This window comes from Stigmatopora nigra, chromosome 5 (genome assembly GCF_051989575.1).
Source record: "Stigmatopora nigra isolate UIUO_SnigA chromosome 5, RoL_Snig_1.1, whole genome shotgun sequence".
Classification (NCBI taxonomy): Eukaryota; Metazoa; Chordata; class Actinopteri; order Syngnathiformes; family Syngnathidae; genus Stigmatopora; species Stigmatopora nigra.
This window is the reverse complement of record NC_135512.1, coordinates 6,816,106-6,833,818: the sequence shown is the minus strand read 5'-3', so window position 1 is coordinate 6,833,818 and position 17,713 is coordinate 6,816,106. Positions and strand designations below refer to the sequence as shown.

The following is a 17,713-nucleotide window of genomic DNA, read 5'->3' as shown; positions in this document are numbered from 1 at the left end:
GATGACAGCGAGGAATGGACTGTCGATGACGATGATGCGCTCTCCTCCCCGACGGACGGCGCCTACCAACACCCCATGTTAGCTAACTTTCATTTTGTCCTTCTTTTTGGTGCTGTTTACTCATTTCTCCCCCTTCATCTTCTATTCTTCCTTTACCTGCAGAAGGCAAAACCACACGCAGCCCATGCCAAACAGAGGTAATAACTCATCATTCCAGCATTGACTTTACTAGCATTGTGACTTTATTGACTGTCTTGGAATGGCTCAAAGGAAACGTAGACCCTCACATTACCCACCAGCACAGTCGCAGTGAAATCAATGCAGACAGCTCTGATGCCCAGTGAGTTTCACTCTAATCACTAGAATTGATTATGAAGAGGTTCTTTTTTTTTTAAAGGGATGTTTTTGATCTGTCTTTTAATCAGAGCCAAGAATGGAGCACTTCGAAAGTTGGCCACCTTTTTCCATTCGCCTAAAGCCGTACAGCCCACTATCAGGTAAGGAATACTTTATATTCTTCTCCATACACGATAATATATGACTGACTGACTTTATTTTGTTTATTTTTTTTTATAGCCACAGCACACCACAAACGAGTAAGTCATGGCTCAAAATTCTTATTTGGTTTATGTATGGTAATTATATGTCAAATTTAATGTTTGGAATGAGGCTACAAAATGTTTTAAGTTGATAATACCAAAAATGCTCTTTTTCAGTTCGAAGTGAAGGTTTAATTTAAAAAATTGAAAGATAAAAAACACAAGGAAAAGGCTAGGACAATGAAAAAAAAGCTTTTAAAAAATCATATTCCACATGTGTTGGAAGTAAGGCGAATGGAATACGTTTTAATTTAAAAAAATTAGGATATTGCATGAAAATTTAATTATTTGTAATGACCATTTGCATAGTACGATTTGATATGCCTTTTCAAATATTTCACTTAATATGAAGGACATGCTTATTTACCTAATTAAGCATCTGAAAATTAGATGCTCTGATTTTCAAGTCGAATCTTGATTCGACTATTGCTTGCCAGAGGAACAGAAAATAACATTTCTAAAAAATAAAGCACCTTTTTTGTTTCTTTGGCTTGTATGTATTTAAAATAAAATACGATCAGTAAGTACGTATCATTATTTACAGCAGGAGTACACACTCTGCATCTAATTATCCTGGTTACTCTACCCTAATACATAGTATTGCAAAACCTTCTAAATATGGGTTTATGGCTTTTAGAAATCATCGATTAGCAAAGATGGCCAACTTAGATTAAGTTTCCAATATTATGTTTTGGGGCAAAACATTGATAAGTTGCCAGAAATTAATTGAATGAAAAATTTAAAGGGATTGCATGAATATATTCAAGAACACATTTTGTGAGAGACATCTTTCTTTTTTCCTTGACTTGTTTGTCGGAGTATGTTTGCCAAATAATGCATTTCTGCTTGCTCTGTAGCGATTGTGCCTGGCAGCGAGCACGCCGTTCCCCAGTAAGTCAGACACACACACACACACACACACACACACATGCACGCCATCTGAGTCACTTGGGTGCCACGTGAGAAAATCTGACAGGCGTGATCAAAGCACTTTTGGTTACTTATTATTCAGCCTGAGTTGGATTTGAAAATTCCGTTCCAGTCAATGCGTATTTCTCCATTTCTTGTTCTTTCATCAAGGGAAACTCAATTGTAACTTTCATCAGAAAGAACAATGTTTGAGGGTAAACGGGGGGGGGGGGGGGGGGGGGGGAGTCCCACTAAGTATAAAAGGTTGGTTATGACAGATGACATTAGAATTACAATCATTTATTTCCTTTGTTTAGCCAACTGAGGACAGTTTTGCATTTATATTATGCGTTCATTTAATTTACATGATAAAAGGAGGGGAATATGACAATGGTAACTACTGATAATTGTATCGGAATCTGTGCCACACTTTAGTTCACCGTCAAATTTGTGGGCCCATGACAATTTGGTAATCATGTCGCATGTTTGTAAATAAATCAATGTTTTTTTTCCTGCCACAGGCCTGAAGAAATGGATTTCGACCATCCTGATTTGCTTATTTTGCCCCCACCTGAGCTGTACGCTGACGGTGACAATTAACGACAGGTTAGGATGCAGTCAAATTACCACTACTTTTACACAGTACATTTATTTTTGTTTGTTTGTTTTGCAACAAGAAAAGACCTTGTCACACACACACACACACACAGTGGCATCTTCACCTTTTCGGACATTTTGTTTTTTCTTTGAAAACACAACAGAGCGGACCTTCATTCGGACTTTGTTCATCAGAACTCGGAACTGCTGATTTCCATGGGATGAAGCAGATGGGATCAACTTCCCTTCTAAGGTCCCATTCGAGCCTTTACCAGTTTGCAGTGTTTTAGCTTATGAAGTATAGAATAAAGATATAATCATCTTAACTAGCTCATTTCCTTTGTTATATTCTGCGTTTAACTGTAGTCCATATTTCATTCATAGATATCTTTGCTTACCTGAACTTAATGGCTGACATGTAGGGTTGAGGGTCAAAATATTAGGTACAACCTCGCGTCGTTAATGGCACCGAAATTAGTATTCACTGACTGCCGGTCTTTTGACAAAAATGTCATTTGTTTAAAAGCAACATATTTTGGTGAAAAACCAAATAAGGTTAGGTTTTGGAGAGTTCAAAAACATTGAATAGTATCGTTTATTGACCATGAAACTAAATATTGTGCAGACCTTGAAATATTAAGCAAAATAATATGTAGCAATGGACAAAATCAATTGTTTTTTGATGAATTGTAGTTTAATCCATTCCGTCATCACACTCGTATCAAAAATACTCATTTTCCATATAGTGATTAATCAAAAATGGATTGTTCCATAGCGTCTCAAATGAACTCATAATCATTTGTAATCATAAAAGTAGCAAGCTATAATATTGTGACATTGTTCACATGACATTGTCTGCATGTTGCATTCAAAGTGCATCAGAATATCACCCTCAACACATCTTGCTTTTGTACCTCTTGTTTATTGTCATTTTTTTCCATAAATACTCATTAAAGTGCAAAAAAACAACAGCAACTCCATGCAATTCATCACTAGGGCAATTGGATGGAAACTGAACTCACTCGCATTTTAGCATTCAAAAAACCACACACAGGAATACGGTGACACAAAAAGAAGACAATAACACTCACTTTGGTTGAATATGTCAACGTTTGCTTGTGATTTTAGGCCCTTGAGCAAGTGTGCCTGTGCTCCACTTGTACACACTTTTATAGTTTACATGACTAGCATGCCACTATTTATAAATAGTTATAAATGCTGATCATTTGGTGCCTTGGGAGAAGAATGTGACGAATTATACAAAGCCCATAATCAGAAAATATATGGCAAAGTAAGAAGGCTTTTTGTACTATGAGGGCGGAAAAAAATAGTTCATTTTCTCAAGATGGGGAAAAAAACGAAATAGTTGTACTGCGGAACAATGAGAGAATATGTACCATAACATTTGAAAATGGATAGTGGTATCTTTATTAGAATAAAAGAAAAAAGGAAATAAATGTATAATACAATTCTGCCTTCAAATACAATTTATAATTGTTCTCTGCCTTTGCTTGTGACTCCAATCCTGAAATTCTCTTTCACAATTGAAATATGAATGGAATTGCCTTTCATTATTATGCAACATTGCTAATGGCACGTTTGTCATTGAACATTTTTTAGAGAGTTTTCACAATAGTTTATATCATAAATATTTTTACATATGTTCAGATTACCTTATCTGAAAAAAAATGTAAATGAAATTTAAAACTAATACATCTGTAATTTTAACAATCTTTAGATTCTTTTCCTCGGTATATTGTTTTGGAAAATATGGCTAAACCAACAAAAAAACTCATGCTAGGTCCATACTATAATATAAAGTATATTCATTGACTGACTGCATCAAAACCTTTCATTTTTCTAATGTTATACTTCATTTTAACTTGGGGGAAAACTTTCTTTTTACCTTGTTACTTTTTATATTGTATTCCTAATGTATTTTTAATATCTTTATGAAGTCTGATATTCAGAAGTATATAATGAATATTATTAAACGGCAAAAAAAGGAAGATTTTGTAATGATTTAGTGTCTTGTTCATTTCAGGTTTCTGGCTAAACTGTGTTATTTTGATTCATTATCTCATAGAATTTTAAAATACATATCTGTACATTTTTATTGATAAGAATAGAAAATATACAATTTTATAGATTTAATGTTGATTTCTTTTTAGATCAACACTAGCTGATATAAATCAAAATGACCAGTTTAAATGATATGAAATAGAAAATAAAATCCTGGCCTTATCGGTTTGTTAAATTTGTTTTAATAAAATGTACTATATTGTACTTTAATGTCATGTTTGTTTCAGGAATATCAAAATTTCAAGATTTTCCCATCGACTCGTTCTGCTGGGTTTGTACATTTAATTTCTATGACATGTTATACTGACATGAAAGTTATTGGTTAAAACAAAACAGAAGGCAACAACAGGTGCACATCTGCAATAAGAACGACTAAACTACAAACATTCCACCATATTTTACATTCATAAAAATAACACTATGCTATGTGATGCAGATACCTCTCTCACACACACACACACACACGAACACACACACAAGTAAATTTCATTTGTTTAAGGCAGCTGGAGGAAAGTTAATGTGAACAAACACACACCATCTCATAGTGCTTAAGGATTTCATCTAGTATCTATTCACAGCTATCTTTTGACATTATGAGGCAATTGTAAAAACTTTGGTGGTTTTCTCAACTATTCCTGCTTTATTTTTCCTCAAAAGTAGCTATGTGTTAGTGTTTATGCATGTTTGGTTTTAATTATTCATGTGTATAGGTTAACCTAATGGCTAGCATCGACTGGGAATGTCTGGCCGCAATCATTGGTTTCTCAATAGACTGACTGGACATCCATGAGCGTGGACGGCAACCAGCGATTTGAAAGATGCCTTTGGAGGTTCAACTCCTTAAAGAGATGGTGCGTGTCAGTACCGTGACATAAATGCAACAGTGTTCAAAAAAGCCTTTAAATAATGGCATCGATGCCCAAAAATAAAATACTCTTCTCCCCAAAAATAAATAGTAATCTGAATTCAAATATTGAACTATAAAGTGATTTAGTTTGTTTAGCTACATCCTGTGACTTTGATACAAATATAGCATACATGGATAACAGCCTTTTCCATATAGCTCCAGAAATGACTCATCAAAGTACTCCCTCAAGACTTCAAACTGACCTCTGATCAGCATCACAGCGTAACAGTGGGCTCTGATGTCCCAGAAGTGGAAAAAGGGATTATAGGTATTTTTTTTCTAACCTTAACCATGTTGTGGGGAGATCTCCTGGCTCCTTTTGACATCCTGTGCAAAAGCAGGTTGCTTTTGACACCAAGACTGATTGTCTTCTCCTTCACCTGGCGTCCAAGCCATTCAGCGAGCCAATGTGGTAATGAGACTGGCACACATTTCGAAGAAGTCCATGGTGTGCGAGCCCTGGCGTGGAACGAGAGACGGGGAACTGCCACAAAGTGAGCCCGGCAGGGACGAGCTGAGCAGAGGTATTTCCGCAGTCTGACTCGCCGAGTCGATGCTCAGGCGAGGCCGATGGAGGCCCGCCGTCGATCCAGATCGTTGTGGGGTGGACGAGCCGGATTTGAAGCCGGCCGTTTCAATGATGTCGTCTGTTAGCACAGAGTGACTCGGTTAAATTTGAGTAAGATGCTTGATTGTTTATCACTGACCGTCGATGCTTTTGAAGTCCAATAGGTAGGATCGGTTGTCCACCTGGTAGAGCTGCAGGCTCATTTTCACCAGATTCCCAGTCACAGGGTTTTTCCTGCGCACTCGGAGATGGTACGGGTTCACCACCTACCGCAGAAGCACAGTTGTGTATTGAATTTCTATGTCAGGTGCTCATTAGGGTTAATACTCGTAGGTTGTTTGAGAATAAGATTTGATCCAGTCTGTTTCCTTCGTCCTGAACAATGTCTTGTTTCTACCGCAGCATTTCAATATGCCAACTGGAATACTCATCTTAACTCTCGTTAATGTCTCCTCAGTATCTCAGTGTAGTCCCGACAGTCCCAGCTAATATAAACCACTTTTCACATTTGCTTGCTAAAGCTTTCCTTTGATGGTGAAAAGCTTCATTTCTGCAATTTGTTGGTAATCAAATGTTTTTGGATTGGCAAATCTCTAAATGATAACTAGCGCTGTAGATACGGAACTATGGAGTTAAGGGAACTTGCTCACAAACTACTTAGCCACCCCCTTCCTTTTACAAATAACCCAGTCTTTTGGTGTATTTTCAGAATCCAAAATAGTCCACCTACCTTCCAGTCAAATCCTAGATGCTTCATGGCCCTATAAACCTCGGCCATGATATCATAAGGCCGACTTTGGCTCCGGATGCCCAGGTGCCATTTGGCCTTCTTGACGGCGAGTGGCTTGGGTCGAGTGGTGTTCAGAGCGTCAAGCGGACAGCGCGCCTTAGGGCTGTCGGCCAACAACGGCGGCATCCGCTCCGGGTGTGGCTTTACCCCTGGCGGGAGTGGCATCCCCTCTTCCATGAAGGAGCCCCGTGGAGGACTGGAGGCCAGGTAAAACTCGCTGGCCTGCGTCATGATACGCCGGTTGTCTATGATTAGGTGATAAGCCACCGCCAGCTGGTCCTGCGTGGACACCAAGTGGAAGAACATCAAATATCAATGCCTGAGTGTAGATGATGGGTTATTAAATGGTGATGACTGTTACCTGAGGATCACCACTGTAGAGGCTGGATACCACCTCAGACTCGTTGCACTCGAACTTATCGCACACCTCTTTGACGGCTTCCTCGTCCAAAACTGTGGTGTCATGCGACGGGTCTTCCGGGAACAGGTAATTCGGCAAATCTTGTTTGAACCACTCGTGTTCCCTGGTAAAAGGTCAAAGCATTTTATCTCTCTTTTGTCTTTCAAATTTAGACTTTTCCCACCTGATGTCCTTAATGGTAGCTCTCTTCAGTGGATCCACCTGCAGCATGTGCATCAGCAACGAGGCCACGGAGCGCGTGAGGTACTCGGGGATGTAGAAAACACCCCCTCGGATTTTTTTGAACAGCGTGGGCACGTGGTCGTCGTCAAAGGGCAGCGTCCCGCACAGCAGCGCGTACAGGATCACGCCGCAGCTCCATATGTCTACCTCGGGGCCTGCATACAGCCTGATGACAAGGTATGATAGTATGAATTGCTACCTTAAATTAATACTAAAGGGAAAGACAACTTTTCATGTGCATGCCGGCAGAAAGAATGTTGAATCGATTCGCGCAAAAAAACACTTTCATTTTTTGCATTGTGTAGTGGTAGTGAAAAATGTAGATAAAAGTCAGTATATCTAGCAAGTGGCCTTTCAAAATGAGATATCCCAGATGTTATTACAAGTACATGTATTAGATGTGTACAAAAATCACAAGTATGTGTTTTGTGTGTTGTTCAATACATTTACTTGTACTACAAACACGTGCTTCCAAGCACGTGTACTTGCATGCCCTTGTCTGAGCAAAGCTATCCACAATTTCTCCAGAAATTCCATTTTGTAGTTTCAGGTTATAATGCAACATTGGTATGATGTAGCAGGTTTATTTCCCAAATCCGAAACACCCGGCCCAAAGTGTACGGAGATGTTGTGTGCTTAAATATTTTGACCCTAATTCCATTACAATATTTTTAGCCACCAATCTTACACATTGGTCCTTTAAACCTCATTGCAATATTAAACACACACAGACCGTCCCGAGATGACCTCAGGGGCGGCATAGTTGGGCGAACCGCAACTCGTCCTCAGGAACTCCCCATCAGACATCATGTTTGACAAACCTATCACAAAACAAAGAATAGTGAACATGGCAATGTATGCTTTAATTAACATCTGAGCGTAACAAGGGACTGTTTTCAGACTGGCCGGCGAATTTAAGAAGTGAAAGAGCACGCTGATATCTTTATCCCCCATTTAGCGGCCAAGTCTCTAAGCTTCCAGCAACAAAGCTCACCTAATGGGATGACACCGCTTGCGATTGTCAGGCCCTCAGCCAAACACTCAGACACCAGACGCCCGGCTACGTGCTTAACGTCCATTTATCTTTCAACTGTGGTGTCCTTGACTATTTCCCACCCTAACTGCTTGCCAATCTGAAGTGCTCCAACAAAACACCCCCACCCCTTCCAATTGTCTCCCCTCTTCCCCCAGAAGCGCCTCCCCTACAGTTCACTCCCTATCAGATGACTGTGGGCCTCAAGGCATCTTGCCAGGGTTGATATGTGACCTGCCCGTTGCTAGGTGACCTCCCTCGACAACTCGCAACCCCCACCGTTTAGAAGTGTGTTTTGGAAAATGCTTTGACCCACCACCCACCCCATGGTCATACAGCATTCAATACATTTATATGAAGTCTGTAATAGATTTCTGATCATATGAATTGGGTAAAAAAAAACTATGGTGTTTTTAAAAAGTATTTATTGTAAATAAATAATTTAATTCCTTGGCTAACAGTGGCAGTAAAACTATACATTGATTAAAGGCTATTGAATTGAATTAAATTAAGACTTATCGGCAAATATTGTATTCTTGTTCTAAGAAATTTGTTAAAAATAATAGTTTCAAATATTTGAAATGTTTCAGCTACAAAAAGTTCAAAAATGTCTACATTATATTGTATTTGTACTTTAGGTGCAACTTTCATGATCAATTTGGACCATTTTTGCATTTTTGCATCAAATGTAACAAACATCAAACAACGTTAAATACATGACAGCGTGTGAGTTTTGGTTACGGTTAAAATAAAACTTCCAAATTGGATTAATAGGCTCACACCAAATCCCCATTTAATTTAATTTAATTCATTAGCCAACGGGTAGTATTACCTTTGCCAGGTGGATCAGAAACCATTTATTAAGTTCAATTGCCAGGCTTGTTGGCAACTGCATTTAAACTCTTCAATTCAAAGTGTGTACTAATTCAATGTCTAAAACTAACAGTAATTGTCAATTACTACCAATGCCAGCAAAGGAGTTGAAAAAAAATTGTATCCCACAAGAAATTGGCTACTTTTGAGTTTCCTTTAAGAAAATCCTACCAAAGTCAGCGATCTTGGCATTCTTGTTGGCATCCAGCAGGACATTCTCAGGCTTGAGGTCTCTGTGGACCACCATATGTCTGTGGCAGTAGTCAACGGCCGAGATAATCTGTTGGAAAAGGCGGCGAGCTTCGGTATCCTCCACCTGGCATACAAAAGATTGTTAAGAATATATTTAGGTTTGTTTATAAATTTGCACTTACTGTGGATGTAGCATTCTTATCTCTGTGAAAGGGGAAACAACCGCATTCCATCTGAATTTCTTACCCGTCCATGTTTACAGATGTAGTCAAAGAGCTCTCCACCAGACACATATTCCATGACCATGAAGAAATCTGTGGGTGTACTTATCACTTGGTACCTGAAATATAAACATAATTCCGTTTTATATACTGAACCTTTAGGTTCTACAAAACTATTAAAAAAACACTTTGATAGAAGGCCGCAATCTGAACTCAAAGCCTTCTAGTAATGTATTTACAGGATTCATAATTCATGCTGGCACTAAAAGAGAAAAAGCCAGGCAAGGCCAAACTCTGATATATGACTGCTGAGTAGGCCCGAATGATTATTAGATAAATAGATGGATAGATAAAAGGTCACTAGGAATAAAAGCCCCTATCTCATGAATGGTTGCCCGTAAGCAATTTGGCTGTTGATCACCATCTACGGGTTCATTTAATGTCCCCCCCAGTGCCTTGTAAAAGTGTCTTTGTAGCATCGATCCACAGCACACTAGCGCCGAGTTCGCATATCTGCCGTAACTGGCAGGTTGACGGAGGCCTTCCCCTCGGAGGGGGGTCTAAAAATAACACAAAGATTGTCGAGACGTGGTTTGGCAGAAGGAGAGCCAGGGAAGGAAGTGTGCAAGGTCAGAGGGAAAATACAAGCAGAGCCAGGACCCCTTGAAGAGGATTTAGCCAGGCAAAGAATGCTATGTATTAACTCTAGCAGGCTGTTCTGTTTTCGTTCTACCTTCTGCGAGCCTCGCAGGCATGTGGTGCAGCTGTGGTAAACAAAGCGCAACGAGCAGAGCAAATGAAAGCACTAGAATTGGAACTGTGACGTTCTCTACTCACAGCTTGATGATGTGCGGGTGCCTAAATAGTTTTAGATTCTGGATCTCCCGTTTGATTTTGCCCACCACATCCAAGCTGCGAATCCTCTGTCTGTTTAGGATCTTTACTGCCACTTTGTGCCCCGTCAACTGGTGCTCCCCAACTGAGGAGAAAAAACAAAACAAAGAAAAGAGGCACATTTATTTCGGCCCAAGAGCCATATTAGGTTCGAGAGCCATGCATGCGTCACCCCCTGGTTTAAACAAACACAAATGTCGCCATTTTGTGACGTCAGTTATAGTACCTACGTGTATTACACACTGATAGAGTCACGTACATAACGTAACGAGGGAGGTCGGCCATTTTGGGGATACTCATATTTTGGTGTGTAATATAGTACCAGTATTCAGAAAATATCTTCCATTATTCATGGGGGTGAGTTCCAGGAAATAGTGACTTTCAAGCTTTTCTCCATAAATGCACATCAAGAAAAAATGATCTTTTTTGTGTGTGGGTGTGTGATTAAACCAGATTCTTCTGGGATGGACATGGTGTTGCCGTGCCCTTTAATAAAGTTAGCAAATGCCTGGATGTCAGTCTCTGAAAGAATGGCCTTGGCTATTATCCTGTGGCGTGTTAATAAGATAAACATTTTCCAAGCAGGGATACAAAAACAACTTTTGTTGGGCCAAATAAGAAAAAAAACAATGTTAGTTTAAGATCCATTGTTCGCTTGGAAAAGAAATAAGTGGTAGTATTAGAAGTAGTATTTTTTGTTGTGTTTGGGTATATGTCACAGGATCTTTTTGTAGATGTGCTGGCTGACAGAGAAGGAAAAAAAACATTGCCTGGGTTTGACATGAATTTTTCTGACACAATGTCAATCTGTGATGTATCACACTGTACGGTTTAAACTATTTGCACTTATTTGGCTACTTCTGTAGTACAAGATCTTATTTAGGATTTGCAGGTGGGGGCATGTGGGCAAAGGGAGAATGATTGCTGATGGTTGTTGTTTTTTTTTAAACCTGTTGCACTGCTTTTCATTTTAAGTTCCACTTTCCAGCTAGAATTGTAAAATATTAGCTCAAACACGAGTCTTTATTGGCCCTAAGTAACAAGCATCTGTTTTGGGGGTCACAATAATGTGATGTCACAATGTAAGAGTTTTCTAAAATAAATTAAGTATTTTTATTTTATTTTCCTGAATCACTTAATACTCACTAGGGTTGCAATTTAATTTTAATTGTCTTTCTAAAATGTATAATATTAATATGACACAACGTGTTGAACCATTGATTGCATTGTAGGTGCAGCTGCGTTAGGATTCAATATGTTGGTTCACTGGATCATGCGAGTTCAAGCTTACAAGGTCATCGGGTGTTCCAGACCAGCTGGTGCGAAATCAAATGAAATAAAACAACACAATGCGTGGCTGTGGGTGAGTTATAAACCATTTAAATTATTTTTTTAACTACCATCGCGACTAGATTGACATTGAGCCATCTAATAAGTGACAAGCTAAACCGATGTCCTTTACTGCAACTCAGGCGTAAACATTATGACGATCTGAACTATAATATAACCCACGATGCGTGTTCTTATTAAATTCTAGTTGATCTTTATTCTACCGGTAAATACACCTGCCCGGTGGCAAGATCAACGGTGGTTGGTTTGGGTGGTAGAATTTGACTTTCAAGCGAGCGGGCGTATTCTCGAAACGCAAGTAAGCGTACGCTCAATGCGTTGCAACCGTTACTCGGCTTAAGCGACGCAAAACAACTAACCATCGCTAACTTGGAATCGTCACGTCGAAAAAAGGGGAGTGGATGGGGTTCACGCAGACTACTAAATCCCTAAAAGCTATAAGCACTCAAATGTAAACACGACTTAACTCTTTACTTTGCCGAAGGTCCCGACACCGAGCGTATCGCCCAGGATGTAATGGCCGATTTTGACCCTGCCTTCGTGCTTCTGCTGTTGCCGCTCTGCCATCTTCGCGGTTCGGCGACGGCCGGGGCTCCGTGGGAGAGTGGGCGAGTGGGCGAGTGGGTGTGCGCGAGTGGGTGTGCGCGGTTGGCTCGCCTGACACCCAGCGGGGCGCGTGGATGGGAGGGAGGGAGTATCGCTTAGGCGTCTTTGCCCCCCGCCTCTCCCGGCTTTAAAGGTGACTATTAGCGGACACGCTACTTCACGTCGCTCCCTTGTTTGCAAGTTTCAAGTGTCAACTGGCTTGGTTTCCAATGTTGCCTATTAAACGTTCATCCAAAACAAAAAGTGACAAATTGGACTCTGAAATAAAACTACGCAATGACTATGAATACTAAGTACACTGAATCTCGCGCAGGTTGGAGCTGGAGTAATTCGTAATTGTGACCGCTAGGTGGCAGCATAGGTCGAATTTAGGAACTCGGTTTACTTATGTACTCGATTGCCTTCATTTGTACAGTATATATATGTTTAAATTCCCTATTATTCCTTCTCCGACTCCTTCCTTGATCTGAAAAAAGTCACATTTCATAATCATTTAATGATTTGTGTATTTTTCAAGAACAAAAGCTAGCATTTGAAATAACCCCACTGCATTTCATCTAAGAAATGCACGATTTCCATAATTGTGTACTACGTGTACCTGTATTTCACATGACCATTGTTGCTAGGATAGGCAATGATTCCAATTCAAATGTATTGAATTTCTATTAGCTCCAATTGCCTGAAATTGGTTAGTTTATGTTTTTGCTGTAATTTAATTTTGCTCTTGATTCATTGATCATTTTAAACACGCCACTATTTTAATGGCGTCCTTACATTAGTGACCAGTAAGTGTCCCTAAAAACTAAAGCGCTCTAGTGCGCATGTCTTGCCACATATTGCCACTAGGGTCGCAGTTGAGGCGTATAGTTGTCCGGGCTCCTCAATGTTGGGAAGGGGAAAAAGTTTTCCATGCTAGGATGAAGGCGTTTGAGGGCTGAGCCTTGCGGACATTCTACCGGCTGAGGAAAAAAAGAGAGAGAGAGCGAGACAGAGAGTGAGAGAGAAAGAAGGGGGAGGAAGAGCTAGAGGAGGAGCAGTAGAAGGTTGAAGATATAACAAGAGCGTCTGTTGATGTGCGCCACTTTTCTCAATAGCGCCACAAAGTACCATTTTGGCGGACACTCATTCAGTAGTTATCGGCGTAAAAGAAACCAAAAAACAAAAAGAAACTCTCCACTTGACACGACTTTTGCCTTTCTTTTCTTTTTTGGTTGTTCCTAAAGAACTGTCAGTACTGCGTGGTGCGCGAGCGCCTGTGGGATTGGAAGCCGAAACGAGTGGAGGTCCCTCATGCAAAACTACATGTATGAAAAAGCCATGGCTCAAGAGACAAGGAACGGAGGGAACTCCACGTTAAACAACAACGGTGTCGACAGCAGCAAAAGAAAGCTTCTAGTTGCCCTGGACATCTTATGCCTGCTACTTGGTAAGTGCAAAACATCATTTTCATCACTTTTTTAATGTGCATGTTGCACTTGCATCCGGCGTTTGTACCGGTTGTCAATCTAAAAAAAAATTCTCAATAGTTTCTGGTAATCTCCCAATGTAATGTGCTATAACATCTTATCATGCTGCGCCAGTTCCACAAAAGTGCACAAATAGTTCTAGTAAAGAATGCACAGTTCTGTTTTTTTACTGTGCTGTCATGCACAAAACAAAATACATGCTGCTCCCAGAGGGGCATAAATGTTGTGCCCTGCCTTTTAAATAGCGCTAGGTGACCCCCACCTGCTTTTCTCCAGCCAACTTTAGTCATTTGAACCCCCACCGAGCCAAAGTAAAAGATACAAAAGGTGTCATTCCTACCAGAACTGTCTATGGGTAGAGGAATTATTATTGAACGATGTATGAGAGTGCCTGTTGTGGGTTTATGTGGTCTGTTCTTTGTTTGTGTTTTTGTTTGAGTTGCTGTTTTGGTGATGCTTTTGATGTTTGCCATGTCATTTTTCAAAGAGAGGTTTGGGTTATGTTGCTTATGTTTTTTTTTTCTATCATGCACCCAAAAACAAATTAGGTCATGAATAGAAAATGCAGTTTTTGGCTGCCATTATTCTAAAAATATATATAAATCAACTTAGTATATGGGTGAAGTAATTGCATATTTAGGAAATTCAATATTTTCTTTCTTCTCAGTTTAAATTGATTGTCATATTCATACCAGTGTTGTTCCAAAAATGACCTCCTTTTAAATTGGGCATTGGCGTACGATATGGCTATTTTTGGCGTATCGGATTAGGTCACAACAGCTGATCCATTATTCACGTTACACTTTTGCGTTTAAAGTCCATAGCAAAACAGACTTAAGCCGCTTATTTGAGTATTTCTTTCAGGGGAAACTGGGGTTGTCAACCTAATTTTGTTATCCTGATGCAGTATGCAATTGTTGATTTTTTTTTTTAAATATTGGCTTATCCTGTTGCTTCTAATCTCCAAAAGCCTTTTTGTACAGAGGTTGCACACCACTCGCTTCATTTCACCTGATGTAAAAAGTGATTTCTTGCCCCCTCGTTTTCATGGCCTTGTGCCTAATAATTGCTTAAGCATGTGTTGTGGCACGAGAAGAATTCATTTCCAGTCCAATGCAAGGACCCCGCGCTGGAAGAGCAGGTGGGAGTTGCACTGTCAATAATCACCCCATGGAAAAGGCATCAGGAGTTACTAGATGGTAGTTGCCAAACGTGTGATGCGGGGGCTCCTGAGATGTTACACGTTTCTTTTTACTGCCTTGTCTAAGGGACTCGCAAAGCCTTTTTTTTTCTACAAGTGTTTCATCTCCATTTGTTGAAAAAAAGGAATGATGAGCTTTTCCAAGTGCACATGAAACAACTTTCCTGGCTTCATCAACTTCCTTGACTTGTTCAGAGTCTAAAACACATGCATATGTGTAGATGTATTTAAAGAACGTTCCAAAAAACATGACATTTCATAGTCTAATCAGCCAATTTTGCATGAAAGCCCATAGCTTGTCCAATTTTTTTGTGTTGTGGAGTGAAAAAGAGCACGTTACACATTGATGCATGCCATTCTTGTCCAGCTGGCGCGCAGAGATACTTTTTTTTTTATGTCTAACAGTAACACAACCTGAGGCAAAAAGAACATATGAGGTTCTCCATAATCACACCCGTGGGTACCTTCAAAAAAGGCCCTCTTTTGCTTTGCTTTTGGTAATCAAAGCTGCTAATGATGCATAAACACAGCAGGATGGAGACGCACACGCACAACAGATTCATACTCACAAACGCGTGTTGGTGAGCGCACTCCTAGAATCTGGTTTCGTAATCTTCCATCCAATTCTTTTGGTTTGCTTTACTCTATTATGGGTGACAAGGGGCTATGTTTGGCTCTAAAATTTCACAAGTGCAGGACTACGAGTTGCGACATTGCATTTTCGCATTTGTGGATATTCCTACACAATCGTAATGTAACTCTTCAGGGAGAAAGAATGCACTAAAAAGCTCTAAACTTAGCTTGGCTACGTTTTTTACAATGCATCGAGGGACCATTGTGTTGTTGACAGAAAGAATTGAATTGTAAAAGCTGTAATAATATCCAATAAGATTGGGGTGCCTATTATTTTTTATGTGCATTCATAACCGTTTTTCGTATTTCATTGTGTGGCAATATTTTTAGCCTCTTTTAAAATATCTAACATGTACGTACAACAATGTTTTGATATCAGTTTTGCACCCAAAACAAGATGTTAGATCTAAGACATCCCAAAAATATTTTGCCATTGTTGTCTTTGTAATGAAGCCTTCATTCATTTTTTTTAAATCAAAAATAAGATATTTGAAAACATTTTTGCTTACATTTTTCGTAGTATTCATAGCCCAATGTTGCTTAGTACATAGTAATTTTTAGTTCCAATGCAGATTTCCAGCTAATCTGTTAAACCCAGATTAATATAACCGTATATAAAGTGTTTTTATACAAAGTATACCGACTAATCGCAGAAAGTAATCAGTGATTAGTTGAATATCAAAATATTCATTTGGGGCAGCCATACTTTTACTTAAACCAGAAAGCAATTTAAAGGCTTCTTTTGTTGTTGTGCGTTTTTATTAGTACTACAGTAGATTTGATAACAGAAGTTATCATGTACTATAGTAATCGTTTTAATACTTTGTGGAAAACTCACAAATTCAACATTTCACTTATCTGGAAGACTGTTGCAACAACTTCTCGCAATTCTAGATAATAGCTTTTTCCCTTTTTTTTTGATGTGGAAAAAAAAAGATTGGCACTATTAGCAGAAATACTTCCATTGCAAAAGACTACTTTTTTTTCGATATTATGACTCATAGAGAACGCTCTGACTTATGTATTGGTAGAAGTCGGTTGTCGATCCCAATTAGGAGTTTTTGAGGTGTTAACACGCCATAAAGTGACATTTTAAGTCAACATTGGTATGATTGTTCTTTGATATATCAAAACATGAGCCGCAGTAACCCTTGGCCAAAAGGCGTCGGGCACTTTGATGAGTGATATTCGGGGAAATTAGTAACTGCAGTTTTGCTTTTTAGCCCTGAGGAATCGCTTGGCTGAGTATCCCTGGGGACATTAACCTAATACACCCTTTTCTCCATTAGCCGGCATAGCACCGCAAGAAGTCACGCGGTGCGGCTCATTAAAGCCGGACGGCTTTAACCTCTCGGGCTTCTCGGCCACTTCAATCCCGAGCTGGGTTTCGCAAATATTTCCTGGAAATTCTCACTTTGTTCTTCTGGTTGGCGTGCCATGACCAAATCACTCTTGGTGTGACATCTGGTGTCATTTTGGGGGTGAGGTAGAGGGCATGATATAGTTTAGTCTAAGAGTTAATGTAATGTACTGTACTGTATTTATTTGGCCCTTCCCTCACTAAGCAAGACTTTAAATCATTGGCTGCCACTGACGGTGATGACGTCCAATCTTTCTGGAAAAGGGTTAGGTTGTCTATCACTTTGCTTCAGTGGTACACTTACAGTAAATGTTACTCACAGTCGAACATTTTTGCACAGTTCCTGCCACATCTAACTTTGTCAATGACAGCCAAAGGGTTAAAAGTAAGTTTTTCATGATTAGCATTGTTCTTTTCACAAGTAAACCACATCTGGTCTTAAGATTTTATCTTTCTTTGTTGTACATTCCAATTTATTTTCTCGTTCGCTGCAATTGACAACGAACGGCGAATGTCCCAGTCATCCAACGATCTATCGAATCAAACCAAAACCCTTATTGCTTAATTAATCCTGACCAACAAAAATAACTTGGCTGATTTAGACTTAAACTTCCCAAAGGAGGTCAAAGTTTAGTGAAGAAATAAGACGGATTTTGCAAACCCGTGCTCACTTTGTGACAATTGTGAGACTTGTCACCAAAATATTCGCCGCCAACCAGAGGAATGAAAAATACCCAGACTTTGCTGTGCATCTCTTGCGGGTTTGCAGGTTCACGTTGCAAGGTCCTG

At 39.6% G+C, this 17,713-nt stretch overlaps 2 protein-coding genes and 1 long non-coding RNA gene across 5 annotated transcripts in view; 2 read left to right on the top strand and 1 right to left on the bottom strand.

Annotated features, from left to right (window-relative positions):
• The first annotated feature begins 1 nt into the window (after position 1).
• Positions 2-3,074, top strand: LOC144196235 (uncharacterized). Its single transcript, XR_013326220.1, has 8 exons — positions 2-77; positions 163-197; positions 271-340; positions 426-497; positions 577-596; positions 1,457-1,490; positions 2,030-2,114; positions 2,270-3,074. It is a non-coding gene; the product is annotated as an uncharacterized LOC144196235 (long non-coding RNA).
• prkaa2 (protein kinase, AMP-activated, alpha 2 catalytic subunit) lies at positions 3,008-12,357 on the bottom strand. Of its 2 annotated transcripts, XM_077716153.1 has the most exons (10): positions 12,126-12,357; positions 10,252-10,393; positions 9,440-9,533; positions 9,173-9,317; positions 7,829-7,916; positions 7,037-7,261; positions 6,814-6,976; positions 6,393-6,731; positions 5,802-5,928; positions 3,008-5,741 (listed from the first exon to the last, which is right to left on the bottom strand). In XM_077716153.1, exons 1-10 carry the CDS (start codon positions 12,223-12,225, stop codon positions 5,491-5,493), a joined length of 1,674 nt encoding a protein of 557 aa, XP_077572279.1. In that variant the 5' UTR covers positions 12,226-12,357; the 3' UTR covers positions 3,008-5,490. The 2 variants fall into 2 exon arrangements, with proteins under 2 accessions (XP_077572279.1, XP_077572280.1); XM_077716154.1 differs by lacking the exon at positions 10,252-10,393 and having other exon boundaries at positions 12,126-12,267.
• The window catches only part of plpp3 (phospholipid phosphatase 3), a 27,331-nt gene continuing 21,160 nt past the window's right edge, over positions 11,543-17,713 (top strand). For both annotated transcript variants that reach the window (XM_077716155.1, XM_077716156.1), the window contains exons 1-2: positions 11,543-11,671; positions 13,488-13,690. In XM_077716155.1, coding sequence (XP_077572281.1) covers positions 11,658-11,671; positions 13,488-13,690 — 217 coding nt within the window. In that variant the 5' untranslated portion in view covers positions 11,543-11,657. The remainder of the gene's footprint in view (positions 11,672-13,487; positions 13,691-17,713) is intronic.